The sequence below is a fragment of the Anguilla anguilla genome, chromosome 9 (genome assembly GCF_013347855.1).
Source record: "Anguilla anguilla isolate fAngAng1 chromosome 9, fAngAng1.pri, whole genome shotgun sequence".
NCBI lineage: Eukaryota > Metazoa > Chordata > Actinopteri > Anguilliformes > Anguillidae > Anguilla > Anguilla anguilla.
Genome location: NC_049209.1, coordinates 40,211,917 through 40,231,360, shown reverse-complemented (window position 1 = coordinate 40,231,360; position 19,444 = coordinate 40,211,917). Strand labels below are relative to the sequence as shown.

General features: G+C 38.2%; 1 protein-coding gene across 2 annotated transcripts in view; it reads left to right on the top strand.

Moving 5' to 3' along the window:
• The window catches only part of trpc6a (transient receptor potential cation channel, subfamily C, member 6a), a 47,041-nt gene extending 30,500 nt beyond the window's left edge, over positions 1–16,541 (top strand). The window contains exons 8-12 of one of the 2 annotated variants that reach the window (XM_035433072.1): positions 2,997–3,192; positions 5,503–5,706; positions 8,212–8,268; positions 8,760–8,835; positions 11,677–16,541. In XM_035433072.1, the coding sequence (XP_035288963.1) occupies positions 2,997–3,192; positions 5,503–5,706; positions 8,212–8,268; positions 8,760–8,835; positions 11,677–11,816 (673 nt within the window). In that variant the 3' untranslated portion in view covers positions 11,817–16,541. Of the gene's footprint in view, positions 1–2,996; positions 3,193–5,497; positions 5,707–8,211; positions 8,269–8,759; positions 8,836–11,676 lie in introns of those variants that run through there. The other variant, XR_004766884.1, reaches the window with a different exon arrangement.
• The last annotated feature ends 2,903 nt before the right edge of the window (positions 16,542–19,444 follow it).

The window sequence follows — 19,444 nt, the reverse complement described above, 5'->3', positions numbered from 1 at the left end:
CGGTATGAACAACGAAACAAAAGAGCAGGTTGATGTCTTAATTTTTTAATAGATTCAGTATAACAGAAAGAAAATGATTCAAGTTAGTAATAAGGTGATGTCTTTGAGCAGAACCTCTCATAAAGCTAGGTTGACATGGTATACAAGTTGCAATAAACAAGACCCCTCACAGACTTAAAAAATAAAATAAAATAAAAAACATACTTCATTAGCTTACTTTAGAGAAACAGTAAAATTTGATCAGAACTTAAGTAAAAATATTTTCATCATGTATGGAAATTAAAGTCTCCATACACAATGAGACAGAAATGAAAACAGTAACAGCTTTGCACAATGAATATGCTTGTCTTTAGTAACAGCTTGTCTTAAGTGCCAAATCTGCATTTTCTCCAAAACAATCTCTTCTGCCTGTCTTCCTCCTGCTGTGTGAGGATGGACTCACGCATCACTGATGACATTGAGAAGAATAGTGTGAGGTCAGCCAGGGGTCAGCACTTTAACCCTTTAGACTCCAGTACAGTACTGACAGATGACACATTTAAAAAAATTAAATAAATAAAAATACGTTTAATATCCATATTTGACCCAAGTCTGATGTGAGGTGGTCAGCATTTACCACTCCTTTTGCCTCCACCAGGCTCTCTGCTTCTAAGAAATTCTACCATATTTTTACAGTGGTACAGTGAAATTAAATGGATGGGAACCCTTTGCCTCAAACAGCAGAATAAATCGGTCCGTGGGGGACAGAGTCGATGGACATCAGGGCTAATCGATGCAGCTGCCATCTGGCTGATTCATGGATGGTTTGTCTAGGGGAAGACCCTTCTGGAGAGCCTTACATGCAAAGAGCAGATTCCTTTATGGCCATTTCGCTCCATGAGAGTTCACCAGGCTAGAGGCTGAAGACCCTTTATGGATCCTGTCTAGCAGTAGCAGCAGTTTGTGCGTATCCCAGCTGTACGAGATATGCTGACTGTAAATTTTATGCACAAACCTGCTCATGTGATTAGAATAAGGAAACAGCCATGAGCAAATACAGATAAGAAAAAAATGATGAATACCAAAATATTCTTTGGAACGTTCTTACACAGTTTACAATAAAATGTGATTATACACATGTTTTATTAATGAGGCCCAGAGTTCTAAGTAGAGGTATGCATTTGCTTGGGTTGTAAAACTATGAATCATTCATTATAATTTATGCTGATATTTAGCTGCAAATGGCAATATCCTGTCAAAACACTGGGTACATTCACTCTTAATTATCGCAGCAAAATCCTTCCCGGCGATATGTTTTTTGGGGCAAATGCTCATAAATCGAGACTTTATCGATTTAATTGTGACATTTGGCCACCCTGCCTGAAAATCGTTATGAAAGAGGACGTGCACCTAGAGCTGATGGCTCATTGTTAGTCCTTCAATGCCTCTGCAAGGAGGAGCAGGAATCCTTGTAGGTTCCTGGACCAGTAAATAAATTACTTGACAGCAGGGCGGATCTTGGTTTGGGTTCTGTGGTATAATTACTTTTTTTTTTGACCCTGTGCCCTTTACCCCCTCACACCCATATACTGTAGTTCCCGAGTGTAAATACTAACTACAAAATATAACCTTATGAAAGTATATCAGACCTTATGAAAATATAACATACAGTATAGTACCTATATGTGGTAATACACAATGTACAAAGGATGGAATATGTTTTCGTAAATATGAAATTACAAAAATATGATACATAATTAATTTATGATTGGAACTAATATATATCTAATATGCATACATCACAGCGGTATGTTAGGTGCGTCGATTCTTTCTTTACAACATCTGGGAAATCTGACCCTTCCTGTCCACCTACTCAACACAGGCTTTTGTCCAGATGTTGGTCATGTGTCAGGAGTGCTGCATCCTTGCTGGCCTCCCTGTTTCTGCCATCAGACCTCTGCAGCTCATCCAGAATACTGCTGCTTACCTGGTTTACAACCTGCCCAGACTCAGTCATGCCACTCACTTCATCATCTTCTTCCACTGGCTACTGATATTGATATAATTCAAAACCCTGGTGCTAGCCTACTAGACAGCAAAAAGGTCTTCAAAAGATCGTCAGACCCTACACATCGGCCAGACCTCTCTGTACTACAACATCTGTACACCTGACCCCCACTGCATGCTGGCCATTTCTCCTGGCCTCCAGTGGAGGAATGAGCTTCCCACTCTAGTCATAGCAGGATAGCAGAAACTCCCATCTTACTATGCAAACTGAAGACCCACCAAACTGCACCATGGCTCCCCTGACCCTCCTTAGCTTTCCTGTTTTTGGATTTACTTGGGATAATACTAATAATAATAATAATAATAATAAGGGGTACTGTATATAAACATTAATAACGGAATAGGCATAGACATACCTGTTTAGCTGTATAGTGGTATTTAATATTTTTACAATACTAATTGTTGGTTTGTTTGGTTAACTTTATACTCATTGATTACAGTTGGGCCTTCGATGCCATCTTTTTTATGTTGCAGTTGTATATTCCTGAGACTAATACTGATGTCTTCCACTTTTGTAAGTCCTTAGGGAATGTCTGCTAAATAATTGTAATGCACTGTAATACCATCCATATATAGAAGAATATATGTATCCCATTATAGATTTATGATTTTACCAGTTTAACATCATCGATGAGCTTAGTCCTTATTCAGGGAGAGTTATATAGCTCACATTTTACACATTTACTCTTATAAATTAAACCGATTCATGAAAAAGTGTTTCTAGTCCAGTACAGTGGCTATCCTCCAAGGTACAGTGTGCCCCAAATGGGAATATAACCTCTACCACTCTGCTGACAGATACCATATGGAATATGAAGTGAACATATGAGTGAGTGAAAAGATGTAAACGTATTTCTCCACAATAAGTTTTGTTTCTGTACACTTTTCTCAGTGCCTAAAAATAATCAGTCTTACCCCTCTCCTTCTTTCCTTCATTCCTCCCTCTGCAGAGTTGAGGAAAGCTTTAAAACATTATTTTGGGCCATTTTTGGACTCTCCGAAGTGAAGTCTGTTGTCATTAACAATGGACACAAGTTCATCGAGAACATTGGATATGTCCTTTACGGGGTTTACAATGTGACCATGGTCATCGTCCTGCTAAACATGCTGATAGCCATGATAAACAGCTCATTCCAGGAAATTGAGGTAATGCCCCCCTCCTTTACCTGTCTTTGTGCTGTGTGTGACAACCTAGAAAACTAGCATACAGTGACCCAATATCAGCCTGTTTTCGGCCCACTAGCAGACAGTTGGGTTAAAGTAGTGATATGAGGAAAAAAGTCTGTGAATGTTCCTGCTGTTAGCTAAAGTGGCAGTTTGCAAGAAGTTTAAATCTTTTTGTCTTTTGGTTTGCTGAGGACTGTGCTGAATTTTATCTTTTCACAGCATAGTAATTCATTTGGTGTGATTTCCAGTATAAGACATTTATATCAAATGTTATGCATTTGGAGTGAGGGCGTTGATTTTCATTATGAGATAATCTGTGATGTTCTCTTTCGCAATTGTTCATAATAAATTCCACAGATAGGATAAGCCGATTTCCACACAATTTAGATTTTTGTATAGTACTCAGCAGAACTTCTATTCTGTTAGACATTTTTATTGCGGTCAGCATTCCTGTCAGTGTGTTTCTCTTGAAGTTATCTGATCTGGTGTATGCTGGTCGCCCTGCAGCGCAGATTACCATTGTTTTGTGCAGTTTTATTTTTATGCCATGGTTTGATTTGGAGTGCAGACATTCTCTGTAATTTCCTCAGTTTCCTTGGGTGGAATAATGGGGAGATACACAGCTTTGAGTCAACATAAGATATTTAACATGTTCAGATAAATTAAAATGATTTGTTAATGTTCGTGGGGCAGTGAATTGAAAACCCTAGGAACTTTGAAAACTAATGTGTCTTCATAGGCTATTGCCATTTCCAATCTGACCTTCCTACCATATTCACAATGCAAGAAAAAATAATTCTATTTAAAAATCTATGGAATCTTCATAAACAATGGGCCATATTCGGCCTCAGATGATTTACACATGATTAGGTGAGTTAGGTGTGATTAAGCAGATGTTTGGGCCTTCCTTGCCCAGCTGTTAATCGCCTAAATTAGGAGGTGCCTCCTTGCGCCCACTGGAAAATGTAAAAATGTGCTTATGTTAGGCACACGCCCATGGGTGGACAGAAATACTGGCATTGGGATTCCACTTCACGCTTGTAATCTAGTAAGGAAACATTTTTAGCTGTTTGCTCACTGTTTCCTTGCTGTAGATATAGATTGCTTATCTAGAAATCTGGATAAAATATCATATTTACAAAATGAGATAGAGGTAATAGCCAATATAGGTGACATTTACAAAACTGCAGTAGCTCCCTAGTTCATCTGCTAGCTCTGATATTGCAGCTGAAATAATGTGAAAGGTGCTCTCTTGGTAGTCATAGTAGCTATTCTTTAGGTGACTGATATAATATGGATATAATAATGCATATGTTCATCAGAATTTTCACTACATTCAGTTTCCTTTTGAAAAGTGACCTGTCCGATCTCACTGAACTGAGCTGGTCATAGGTGAATTTTGAGAAATGAAAGCGCAGAAATTAGAGATTTTTTCTGAGAGCCTCTGTGGTGCTCTTATTTGGGATTGCAGCTGTGTGCTGTCTGGTCATATCTGAAGGCCTATTTTTTGCTCTGTAATTTTCAGGAATGTCTTAATTGCCCTTCATTGCCTACATTTCCCTCCAACTTGCAATTACAGTGTACTTCTGTTGAACTCTTGTTTTTTCTGATGAAAAAAGCCTTTGAGAAATTGGAAGTGAAGCAGACTTGAAATGATGCATGAGGATCAAAAATAATGTGGAGAATGACATGCATCTCGATGTGAATGGACAGTAGATTGGACAGTAGATTGTTACACCTGTGCACAGATGTATTCAGCAAATGTTTCTGTTGCTATGTTGTTCATAAATGTATTCTGCACATGAAAAGCCACAGAAGAATCAACCTCTGAATAGGGTTGTCAGATGTCTGGCTTTTGACCGGAATGTCCAGTTTGTGGTCCTGACTGGAAAATATTATGTCCAGTCTGAATAACTGATTTTAAATGACCATTGGTTTGTAATGAACTTGTGTGAACCACCCCCCGATCCACGATCCACCCTGAAAACATTCATGAAAGTTTCCGATAGCGATAGCACCAACCCCCCTCCGCACCACCACCCCCCTCCCCCAGTGAGTGGACAGTCAGCTTCCAGCTGTGCATGTTGTATGGTTTTCACAAATTCTAAATCTGGCAACCATAGCTGTGACTCCAGTACCCAAGGTTTTCCCTTTTAAGTTTTACTGAAAATCCGTTAAACAGTGATGCCAAAGCAAAGGTGAAGAAAAGACAACAATGATTACAAACTCTCTCCCTCTCTCTTGCTATCTCTCTCTCTCTCTCTCTCTCTCTCTCAATGCCAAGTGCAGGATGACGCTGACGTGGAGTGGAAGTTTGCCAGGTCTAAACTCTGGTTCTCCTACTTTGAGGAGGGGAGGACTCTTCCTGTCCCCTTTAACCTGGTGCCCAGCCCAAAGTCAGTCATCTGTTTAGTGCTGCGCATCAGAGACCTCCTAATGCTACTGCTGCACAGACGAGAGGAGGTCGGGAAGGGCGACGCTGAGCTGAATGAGGTGAGTGTCATTTGCACCCCATCACAGCCATGAAAACCAGCAGGCCGTGTGGCTCTCCATGACCAGGGCTGCAGACCCCTGAACTGTAAGCTTCTCATGGAAGCTATGCTAGTGGCCCATGTACCATGCTAGCTATGCCAGTTGCACAGGAGTATGCTGTATGCAATAGTTAAATACATTATTTAACTATTGAATAATAACAACATTATGGTGCCCTGAAACGGGATGACAATGTATGAAAAGTGCTGTAATTTCTACATGGTGAAACCAAAGTGTCGAAAAATAAAAACATGCCCACTTTAACCACAATTGTTTATCATAAATCTAAAATTGTGAAGTACAGAGCCAAATCAAATGATTTATAATTTTTTTGTGAATTTGTAAAATTGTCTGCAGGTACAATATCAATCATCATTTTAATCACCAACATCACTGGCCCAACCACCCCCACCCCCACCCCCACCCTCACACTCATTCTTGTCATGGCTTCCTCCCCTCTTTCCTCCTGCCCTACCTCCAAACAGTTCCTCCCTCCCAGACTGGCCAAGCTCCCCTCCCACTGCAGCAACCAGCCCCACCCACTAGCTGGTTCCCTATTCGTTTTACAGTGCCATGGCACATATATTCAGTATATATATAGGCTGTCAATTTTTTGCCAGGTAAAATGTGTGTGCTTATTGTGTGCTTTGAAACATTGTTTTAAAGAGAGACCTGTAAATGAAACCTCTTTCTTTCTCTGAAAACGATCTAACTTAATTTTTGTTTGGTTTCCCATCCCTATAAACTGAGACATAATGCTGTCTCTTTTATCGTAATACCCAGGAGGGGAAGAGAGTGGTAGCAAGACTGGTACAAAAATGTATTCTGGGAAGATAGTCATTTTTATAATTGAGATCCTGCTTGATAATGCAGTAGGCAAATTGTACCATCTGTTGATATCACTTTGTATTGATTTGAGTTCTGTTATAATTATTGCAAATAGATTTCTCTAGGGAGGAGAATATTTTTATTTGAAGTGCGAAACAACTAGAATATCACAATCAGCATGCTAATCCTTAAATAACGTGACAAAGTGGTTGTAAGGATGATTTATTCCAATTTTTTAACAACGGGAAATAGAGAAAACATTTTCAATGATATTCAGCACATTTGGGGGAGGCAGGTGTATAATACCAAGGTTAGATTGCGGTTTCCATGAAACCAACCAAAGGTTTCATGGAAAGAATGAACAAAAGGTGCTCCTTGCTGAATGCCTTTAGTGGTTGTAGAATAAACATTGCCTGAGATTACAGTAGCAGAAGCATTGGTATTTGGTATTTTAATCATATAATAATATTAATATGATTAAAATAACATCCCATATGCTTTCATAGAGATTTAACCCTTTTTGGTGATCAAATAACTTATCTGCATCAACAAACTATACAGCATAAGATTTAACATTCAAAATGTGTAGCACCCGACATATATTATCCAATGTGTGTGTGTGTGTGTGTGTGTGTGTGTATTATCATTATTATTATTTAATTTAAAAAAATGTATTAATACATTTTTTTAACATATCCACTCTGATCGAGATTGACAATTCATGTAGAAAAGTCTTCAAATGCCTCCCTGTGGCAGGTATTGTGGTGAAAGGTGGCCTCTAGTGGTTGTATGAGATAAGCAATGAGAATGAAAAATTTGTGCAGTGTAAATACATGTACAGGGGAAAAAATATTTTATGATACACTTTTGTCAAGTTGAATTGTTTATAAATGTTTATTAATTCTCATATATCTTCCTGTTAATAGTGGGTTTACACCAGTGGTTCCCAAATTGGGTCCTGGGGCCCCCCTGTGTATGCTGGTTTTTGTTCCAACCACAATCTCAATCCCATAAATTTAACACGCTGCTAATTTTTCATTATTAGGTGCTTTTCACCTATATTATATCAGTAATAGCTTTGCATGCCCTGAAGAATAAAATTCCCATGTTGATATTGTGTTACATTGTGCCTACTGTGCTACTTTGCAAACAATTACATAAAAATAGGTCGCTTTTTTGATCAAATGAAAGACATATGTAAATCAACAGGCTCCTAATTAGGTAGTTGAACACGTAATTTATTTTCCTTAAATTCACGGAGTCAGTGATTTTTTGCCATTTTTTTAAGGAAGTTTCGTGACTTTTTTTCCCCATTTCCACGATTTCCTCCATTTATAGCACTTTCTGTGATTTACCCCTGTATTATTTTCACATTGTTCTTTTACTCCCTGTAAAATCCAATGAAATATGGAATATAAAGTTAAGAATTTGTACTTACTGTGACAACTAAACTCAGTGACTACAAGTAGTACAACTTACAAGTAGTACAGTACAACAACATCTTTCCTTTTTTAACCTGTATTGTTTGTGCTGATGGTAATATATTTTTATGAAGCCCCTAACTGTTCTGGCTCATTAAAGACTGGGGACAGCTTATCCTTTATGTGAACCAATGTGTGGACATTTTCCTCATTTCAGCTGGGAAAAAGCCAGGATTTGAGTGACAGAAATTCACCTTGCCCAAGCCGGTACCAGGTACAGTAGATGCCATTATCTCTTCAGTCTTTGAATGGGCTATACCCTTGACTCAGTCAGACTATAACAAACATTATTATAAAAATTTAATTGGCATACATAAATAAAATTCTTCTTCGAGGGAATTTAGCGTGTCCTTAAAGGCCTCTTTATGCAATAACAACTCATACCTAAAATAGTCCCTATGTAGTTTACCCTGTGTAGATTTATATTGCCTGCAAAATGCAATTCAATTAATTAAATAAAATGCTTGTTCATTAAGTCTTTGAATTCTGAAAAAGCTAATAAAAATCCAGAAATGCATACTGTACACAAATATAATAATACAAAATGTAACATAGCATAACAATATAGCCTAATAATAATATAACACAGTAATATGAAATAAACACTAATAATATAACAATCACATAGTTCTGTATTAATGCAATGTGTTATGTGTGTTTATGTGTTCATTTTTTCGCTACACAACTCTCTACTCTGTTTCACAGAAAATAATGAAACGGCTCATCAAACGTTACATTCTCAAAGCACAGATTGACAAAGAAAGTGATGAAGTGAATGAAGGTGGGTTTTGTCAGCGCTCTTTCTGTAAACACTGAAAATCTGAAATCTCTGGAGCCGGTGTGGAAAATTGAATTCTGGGTCTTTGTGTGCCTATTGTTTGAGCATCCTCTGTGGTGAGCTTATGTGGAGAGTTGTTTCCATAATTTGGAATAGAACAATGACAATATACTATCCGTTTTTATTCATTATTAGAAATATATGTCACTCATTAAGCATTCTTTGTGAAATACGAACATTTTAGTCAGTGGGATACACTCAAACTCTGTCTGAATAGGCCCCTGGCAGAATATAGTGTGGAATAATGTGAAATACTGTCAGGGGAGTAGGTAAGGAATAATCCACAATGAGGTGTGTGTTAAAAGGCTTTTAACACACAATGTGGAAGCCTCCGCAAAGTCTGTTATGGTCTCTTGCCAAAGATTAAAATATAAGGAGGGGTTGTTAATATTTTGGGGAAATTCACTCTCAAAGCATGAACTTTTTTGCTGGCACTAACTAGGTGGCTATTGTTTAAGCATGTTGCTATGGTTTCACAGGTTGGTTAGCTCAAAAGTGGTAGGGTAGCAGCTGAATCTCATTCCAATTAGGGCTGGGGGGGGGGGGGGGGGTGGGTGCAGTGAATTTAAATGCGGGGAGGAGGTTCTTATGCAACATTTAACAGGTTCATTGAATTCAAAGGATTTTGTTCAGGAATAGGTTTTGTTCTACTATACAAGGGCTGAGTTCATTTCTTTTCTTATTTACAACTTCTGCCTGAGAAAATTAGTTTGCATGGGACCGAGGAGGCAGGTGTGCACAGAAACTCCAATGCAAGTCGATATAGGTGTGGATTAACAGCTTTCTGAAGGGGCGAGAATCACAGTGGATCCTCAGAGTGAAGAATATTTGGGTTACTAAGTTAGCGCTGCACCTCGACTGTAGCATCCTCTGTGACATTTTTGACCCACCTGACTTCCACCACATGGCTGTCCAAAAGATCCCACAGACCCTCACCTGAAAAAAAACAAAAAAAACTAATGACTCATTTTGAATAAATGTCCTATGTAACAAAACTGTTGTCAAACGCAAGGGCTAATAGAAACAGAAAGATTAAACGTAACAATACCTGAGTGAGTTGCAGTCGTGGCTGAAAGTTTCTGCTCGCTTTGCCTGTAACAGGTACATTTGAGAGTTAGTGCATGGTGTGTTTTTGGAAGTCTCTGACCTAATTATGGAGGCACATTTTGCTGTCAGCTGTTTCACAGCTGTCTGTGCATTTGACTGGCTGCAGAAACCCAGATTTATACCTTAGGTCCAGCAGTATGGCCAGTGTCATCACACTCAATGTTTCAAAGGACGACAGCCTTTCACTAAGCCACCTTAGAAGGTTGCTGGACAACTGCAGTGCTTTTCCATCCACAACTTGAGACTGTTTAATGCTCTCAGTATGCCTAAGAATGCGGATGAGAGGAATGACCTTTGATCCAGATACTCTCCTCTTCAGACAGCTCAGTAGGTGCTTCATTGAAATGAGAGTATTCTAATTAATAGTGATACTCCTCAGGGGTCAAATGTGACAGGTCTGTCCTCAGAGTTACCAGTGCAGCTCCAACTGGTTCTCTCAGGTCAAACAAATGCTGTTACAGGGCATAGGTGCTGTTCCATCTTGCGTCTACCTCTTGGATGAGTTTTAGTGTTGCTGCACTTGGAAAAACCTCTCCTGAGCTGTTGTACTTGATCTAAAATAGCCAACTGTCTTTTTGGCTTTTGATCTAATATCATCCAGTCGAAGTGTCTGTTCTATGGCTTTCTTGACAACAAAATTTAGTTAATGTGCAATGCATGCTATGTGTCTCTTTTTAAGGATGCTTGCACATGCTATCAAATTTGGTGCTGCATCAGTAACAAGGCACCTTACTTTATTTTGGATGCCCTACTCATCCATGACCATGAGAGCTATCTTGACTTCAGCTATGTTTTCAGCAGTATGACTTTTTAGAAAATATTCTGCCCCAAATAATATTGTAGATAGCACATCCACTGATGTCAAATTGTAGCCTGTTTAATCAAAGTTAACAAAACATCTCTTTCATCTACTCTTATTTAGCTAGCTAATGCATTCATGCAAGTTGCTTAAAACTTATTCAAAATTCCTTTCTATACCCACAAAAATTTACCTATTGCGTACTGCGGCATGTGAGTACACAAGTAGGCTATGTGTACCTCCAGGGCAGGCTTGGCTAACTCAATACAGCACAGCTAGCACCAGTCAGTCAAGGCAGTCATAATAACGAGGTCTGTATAGTTAATCGTAAATTTATTCTTTAAATTGTTGTCTTTCTTTGAAAAATAAACAATACCCAATCATTTGTATTGAGTGTTAGCCTTGTATGAGAAAATAAATAGGACATTCGAGGCATTTGAGTTTACTGTATGTGTTAGTTTAACCGTGTTATATTAACCGTGTTAGTAAAAATTTCAGTTTACTAAGGCTCAGTGTAGTTCCTTCAGTTAATTAACACGCAGTGTCTACTGATGCCATGATGAGTTTGCCGCTACAGCAGCCAATGCAGGAAATACAGTTCCAGCTGCTGGTACACTGCCTGCGCTTGACAAAATCTGTTTCCAGTTAGTGTCCACATACAAATTACACTATAGTTATAACAAACACTAAAAGGGTCTTTACTGACTAGCAGAATTGTGTGGAATACTCTTTAGGAGTGACCCGTGGAATGATGTGAAATGGTGACTGGTAGAATATTGTGGAACAGTGACTGGCAGAATTATGTGAACAATTTTTAGTGGTGACCTGTTGAATAACCTCTCTCTCTCTCTCTCTCTCTCTTACTCTCTCTCTCTCAGGTGAGCTGAAGGAGATCAAGCAGGACATCTCTAGCCTGCGCTATGAGCTCCTGGAGGAAAAATCCCACAACATGGAAGACCTAGCTGAGCTGATCAGGAGGCTAGGAGAGAAAGTGGCCATGGCGCCCAAGCACCAGTGACATCTGGCTGTAAAACCTGTCGAGAATGGAAGTGGGAGCAGGAATGTCCTGGAAGGAATCTCAAAGTAAATCCTTCTGTCTGAACCCTTAAGAAAATTACCTGTTGTACAGCACGTCTGGATACATATTACTCCAAGAATTGGCATTCAGCCAGGAATGGATGTGCCAAGTACTGTACAGTGTGCATCAACTCTTTGGCTAAAGCGGAGTCCAATGAGTTGTCAATATTAGTCCTATTCTGGTGTTTTTTATTGGTGTATATAAGGGATATTATGATTCACACACACAACAATAATGTAAAAGTGAATATACCTGCTCACAAAAGATGTGTGGTGTGGACAGAATGCTGACTGTTCCGTATCTACTGTGGTCAGGGGTCACTTGTGGCAGCAGATAATTGTTTGTAAAGTCGCCCCTGGGGTGGGAGGGTTTCAACCAGCAATGCATTGTCCATCTTACTCCTCAAAAAGGGCCTCTTCTGGTTGATTTAGCAACTGCAGTATTCCTGCACAGAATGTATCTCTCTGCACCAGCTGTGCTCTCCTTGAGCAGTTGCAGCCTCTTCAGGCCAGCTCTGTGAGTTACTCTGTCCAGTCCAGTCATTCAGCTTGTAGACTGTAGATGGGAAAGAAACTCTGTAAACTCATGCCCACAAATCTCTTATCTCATTTCCTGCAGAAGCAGCTAGAATCAGGAATGGGGCTTTAAGTTGTGGATGGGTAACTTGTATAGCATCCTACCTACTCTAATGGATTACTTGCCATTCGGAATCCGGGCACCACCTGGTAGCCAATGTATGTCATCACAGAGTGAAGAAGATTAAAGTTGGAGCTAAATGCATCTGTACCCTAAAGTGGAGGCTGATGAGTCATGCTGCATTTTGTGGCATTTTTCATACAGCAGTGCAAGGCATGAGGTGAGAATAATATGGCCAGAACTGTACATCCTCCACAATAATGTGCACCCTCTTTTGAATTTACAAAAGATATCACCTAGGAAAGCTGACATTTATGAATAAACGTTCAAGAAAAGCAATGAGACATAACAAAGTACATGTCTATGAAAGAAAAGTCTTGATAAAATGAATTCAGTGATGAAGTCTGCAGACCGGAAGTGTGCTGCTGTGTATGTGATATTTTCATCCTTAAAAATGTTAGCCATATTCGTACTATAGGTAAATTAAAATACTTGGCCTGGTTCATACATGTCACAAGCAAACCCCTGCCCTTGTCTGTACTGAGCCAAACATATCTGAGAGAATTACACAAAATCCAAATATTTACTTATACAGTATACTTCAGAATTAAAACAAATAATTATGTCAGATGTGTCATTTTATGTTCCATGTGTTGATTCATAACATACCGCTTTTACAACATTAAGAAAATTGTTCAACAGCTAAAATATTTAGAATTCCTTTTCTTTATTTCCTTCTTTTATTTAATTGGTTATATTTTGTACACATCAATGTATAGGCACTGGACAGACACAGAGTACAGAAGAAAGGCAAATTCATTTTAAGCCAGAGTTTTTCTTTCATAGAGAAATGTTCCGCCTAATGCAATTAATTCAATTCAAAAACCTTGTGCTCATTGGATTACTATCATTTGAACATGCAATAGCAGCACTTCTGCAGAGCAGCACGGTAGCATAATCAACACAAATGTACCTCAGGGACAAAGTGTTGTTATAAATGAACGTAGCCTATAAACTCCCAAACAGTTATAATTCACTGGGTAGTTAGCTATCTAGCTGAACGCAGATTTTTGATGCAAAGCACCTCATGGACCTGGCTTCTAACCATAGACTGTATAAAAAATATGGACCAAGTCACTGTGATGTCACCCATTGACTTGGTTTTGAAACCACTGAACTGTATAAGAACCATGGAAGTGCAGTTTTCAGGCAATGCCATGTTGTGCAAATTGGAAGCAAAGAATGCGCAGTAGGGAAAAGGGAGACCCTTATATTGGCATGAAGTCCGGCTGTGTCCAAGTTTTCCACTAAGCGGGTGAGATACAAACTGACAAAATATTAAAATCCTGTCCAAATAGCACAATAACTTAGCAAATAGGCGCATGGGGAGACATTAGATGAATAAAAAACACCTATTGTGACTACATTATCTTGTGGGGAAAAAAATATTTGCTTCACATTTTGACAGTATTGTTACCATTGACTTACATTGAAACAGGTGGCTGAAACACTTACGCTGAATCTAACCACACTGGCATTAAGAGCAATGTCTCTCAACAAGACCAGGAAATGACCTTCAGACATGAAGCCCAGTTTTGGCTGCTTGCTTGTAACTCGCTTATTCACTCACGTTTAGCTGGCTCTGAATTCTCCACAAGGGAGAACTGAAGTAGATGAAATAGCTGAAGCACTGAAGTAGCTGAAATTCGGGGGTGCTATGTAAGAGTGGTGCTTTGCATCAATGACACTGTGTGTCCTTTCTTAAATACAGAATGCATTTGGGTATTATATGTATAACTTAGCCTAGGATATAGCGTAAATAATAAAATGTTAATATCATTTAGTAAGTGAATGTAATATAGTTAGCTAACATTAGATGTCAAGTAACTTAACTTACTAATGTTACTTCCCTTTTTTAGTGATTGGATTTCAGTTCCATAATGATGAAATGAGTAGCTGCCAGGTTAGCTAGAAGACATTGAGGTAAATATTATTTAAATTGCCATGACTGCACTTTATTATGCTCTTTTAACTGAACAGTGAGTAGCATAAAACAACAAACTGAGGTGCAGCGTAGACGCTGCTAACAGAACTAGTTGTGTTATTCTATTCTTATAGTTTATAATGCACAACGTCATGAGACAATACTAATGGGGACAAGAGGGACAGAGCAAACAGACACCCGTCCATTAACTCCAGCTATTTCTAACAGCTTCTACCAAAAAAAAAAACTGCTTCATCTAATGATGACTGCTTGGCAGAGAGGATTCAGACCACACTAAACAATATAGATCTGCATCCAACCAACAAGGGTTGCTGCAGTACTGTTACCTTACCCACTTGCATCATTGTCCTGAATCACTGACTTGGAACTACCCATCTGTGTTGGTATTAAACTTTAAGGATTTTGTGGAAAGAGAAAAATATGCATCTGATCAGCTAAATCCTGCAACTCTCCAATCAATTAAAAAGTGAAATGCTTGCAATATGCAGGCAATTGCTGGCACTCTGGAGCCCCGTCTGGATTGTGTTGCAAAATGGCAATTGTTGACCCAGATCAGGAATCCTGGAACTAGGAGGACTGCTTATAGAGATTTTATAAAAATTTAAAACCAGAAACTGAAATGTTCAAACTCAGGATGTGAACTGTGTAAACAGGCCCTAAATCTTTGACGGCCCGCATACAAGACTGTTGTGCCTCTTGTTATGTTCGGAAAAGGCTGGTATTTGTGTTTTTTTAATTTTATTTAAAATCTGTTTTAATGCCATATTATTGTTATAGTTACATGATTTCCAAGCTACACTGAGGTGGTGCATGGGCCAGAGGAAGGCACAGCACACATGCGGCACACGCATGGCACATGTAGTGATTTTGATAGAGAGGGACTACCACCTTTGCCTGATTTTGAGCCAGAAAAATACCTGCTAACCGCAAGGTGCTTTGTCCTGATTTTGAGTGCTAAACCTCAGCTTCATTCATTTCCTATGCAATGTGCAAAGGTCACTTAATGCTTCGAGCTAAAAACCTTAAAAATCTCTGGGACTTATAAATAAAGTTATCTCTGAAGGTAAAATGCAGGTAATTTTTTAAAAGTTAATCAAAGGAAAATAACTTCTTATTAATATCATTTAGTAAACTACTCAAATGGAAATTAATTTGAAATGGTGATGTCCCAAAGCTATGTGTCACATCATAGTATTCTCCTTATTACCCAATGGGCCTATCAGAGGTGCATAAACCCATCTATACAGTGTGTTTTACTGAATTCATGTTAAGTAGGCCTACTAGCGGTGGGATTATTAATCATATTTCACCATCACGTTTGCACATTGTTTTGTCAGTATATACATAAAATATCCTACAGAACACTGCTGTCATCCTATTAACACAGTAACTAAAAAACAGTCAAAAACTAAATTTTTGTATTGTGCCATAAACATTTCTTTACTACGTGGAAGGTTACACTATCACACTTCTGTGAGTGTCATTAAACGTGACTTTCTCTGAGCTGTTCTTGATTATCACAGTTTCCTCTTTCAGGAAGACAGTGATTAAACCTTGTATTTGTGTCCGTTCAGTTTCGAAAAGGACAAGCTCTCTGTCTTAGGCAATCCCTGTCATCTGATCAAGGTGGTAGGCTATAGATTGCGGACTCCTGTTAAAGGATGCAAGCCAACATGCTGCACCACCCAGTGTTGTGGAGGTTTCTGCTTCTCAGTACTCCTACTGTCACACAAATATATTCCTTCATAAATAATGTAAAGTTCTGTTTTATGTACACTGCTTGTTCACTAGCACCGACTTTATTCAGTTTTCTTGTCAGGTGTAACTGAGTAGCTACCTGAGTAGCTTTTTATGTATTTGTGCAATAGTTAGTATTGCGTACATTTCCTAATTCATGGTATTGTTATTCTTGTTGTCTTTGGCCCCGGTTAACAGGTATACCAGTTCTGTGGACATTGTAAATGTATCTAAACACAAGCTGAGCTTTTCTTTTTGTATCATTAAAATAATTATTTTGGATATATTCTCAGACTTTAATTGTTGCCTTATTGATAGCATTTGGAGGTTAAAGCATACAGTAGCCCTATTGGTTTGTCCATATTAAAATGTTTTAAAAGTTGCATTTAAAGTGCTTTCAAATTTTCATGACTCACACCTTAAGTTCACATACAGTACAGTACAGCTATGTCTGCTGAGCTGGTTTTCTTGTGAAGAGCAGGTAACAGTTGGCATGCCTTCATTAGACACCGGTTTCCTTACATGGATTCCTCAACTCAAGACAGTTGGGAGTCGGTTTATATATGGTTCAGCAGGAAATATCTAATTTTATATTGGCCAGCTACTGAGGGAATACAAGAGTAACTGTGGTTCAAGAGCTCTCAAATTCAGTCTGATTAAGTAAAATCATACTATCATTAACCATGTAGAGGTGCTGTTGAGATTTCTTGCATAGCCCTCAAAATACATTCCAGACTAAAGACGCTGATGTCCTCTTGCACAGTCATGCATTTGGGCCTTCTACTTTTCTTTCTGTCCTGGTTTAGATCTAGTTTGCTCTCTTTCAAGACAGTAGTGCACACGTTTGTATGAAATCTTCCGTTTCTTGCCAATCTCACGAATGGAACAGCCTTTATCTTTCAAAAGAAAAATTGACTGGTGAGTTTCTAGAAAAAGTTCTTTCTTTTTGGCCATTATTTAAAACATAATTTAACTTTAAAAATTGTAGTGTACTAGATACTGTAGCAACTGAAAGAAAGATATTGTCAGCTTAATTGAACTGCACAATTGTTTTCAGCTGTTTGTAATATAACGGGAGTGCTTTCTCTCATAACAAATTTGTATATTAGTAATCATTATGCCGCTCAAACCTGTAGTATATCATGAATATTGACATGGCTACGGGGTTTGTTGGTGTAAGGTAAAAGTCTAGGAGTGCCTTTGGGATCTAACTTCCAGTAATTTTGCATCACTCACATCATATTGCATATGTTTTTTTGCTGTATTATATATAAATAATTTTTGGTAGATGTTGGCTCTGCCAGTGGAAAATGATACTACATTTTGAACTTGAAACAAATTTGGTTTATGCTCACAAACTTTGGAATCTGAATTAACCAGCCTAACTACATCTGGCTAGCAGTGATAGCTGCTGCTTGCTATGGTGTTTTTCACTAAATGTATAGTTCAAAAGAGCAAAGGCCAAGTCTGTATTTAGAAAACTAAGCCTAAGCAAGCACTACTAATATTGCATGTTGTGATTTTGCACAAATCATCAAATGTTAGATCTCTGTCTTGTCTTTCATAATCTACTTGTGGACTCTCAAAAAAATGAATTAACATCTAAATCAAAATCCTTGCCGCCTGTTTTTTTTTAACATTATTATTTTGTCATGCACAAAACATTTCTTCAAACCGTGAACATGGCAGCATATTTTATGTGCATGCACTGTGTATAAAGCTAATGTGTATTTTGGTGAATTAAAAACCAGGTGGAGACCTATAATGTAACATGCACACCTCCCTCCAAACTTGCAGCCCCCACTTGAAAGAAATATGGTTGTCAAGGTAACAAGAAACTACGTTCAAAGATGCAAGACCTAGTGAAAAGAAGATGCTTCTTCTTTCGGGTCATTGTGACATGCTACACACAACTGTGCTCTCAAGGAGTACAGATGGGAAATCATTATTTTAATTTATAAAAGATTACTTCAGCGGATCCTTCCCTGAAAATGATATGGATTTTACTCTGAGGTTAAAGATTCTACCATCTTCAATGTGAAAATAACAATAGTTTCTCATTGTTAGTATTGTATTAGATAAAGGAGAAATGCAGATGAGGAGAGTGAACCAGAAAGAGATATTCTGCTATTGCAGTTGAGGTAAGAAGATGTAAATCTCACTGACTAGCATTCTTTCAGGTAATAAGGCACCTGAAGCACTTCCCAATAAAATCATTCTAGGGCCATTCTTTATCTTATGAAGGGCGGCTCATAAGATAAAGAATGATCCAGCTATCAGTCAAGGTCATAGGTAGCTTTTCAGAAAAGTAAAACAAATTTTGAAGGCTCAACTGCTACAAATTCTAGCTGTATGGGTAGTAGCTGAGGTTTGAGTGAATGTCTCTGTCACAATTAAAGGAACAATAGACAAGACTCACAAATATAGGTTTACATTTAGCCAACATTTATATTGTACAACAGGGTTGTTCAACTAAATCTTCCTGGGGACCAGGTTCTATTTAAAAATATTGAATGTGTGCCATATGTTTCATGTACTTGTATGAGTGTAAGCAAAGTAGTTGCGTTCTTGAAATATGCATTGATTGTTCTGATTATTCTATCACTATTGGGACATTCCAGCATTAAGATGATTCTAATAGATTCCTGTCATTAGAAGGCTTTACAAATTGTTAGATACTACCCAGCTAACATAAAACATGCAGAATGTTAAGAACGTTTCCAGGTTAGATTCCCAATTGGTTGTGAAATAATATGATGAAAAGAATGCTCTCTGCAGTCTTTAAACGTCTATTTGTTCCAATAAAGTTCCGTTGATCTTACAGAATATCATTCCAGGTATGCAAGTACAAACTTACAGGTAACATCGATTCACCTCAGGGGTTTTCTGCAGCTAAAAGTACACTGTCTCCATCAACACCAATCACATTTACTTAGACCCTCAGGCTTCATTTTACATGAACAGCAAACATAATATTTATCAAATATATTAAATATATAGTATATCTAATGGTGAGAGCTAGCCACCATGGAAAATTGTCCGAATCTTAAAAGTCTGGTGAAAAGAAATAGCAGAGCAGATTAAACCAAAAAATACTACTGAAGCAAGGGGTTGTGTCCTTTAGTCCTTTCTCTTGTCTCCTAGCAACTTGCAATGAACAACATATTCATACCTAAGCTTTTAAAACACA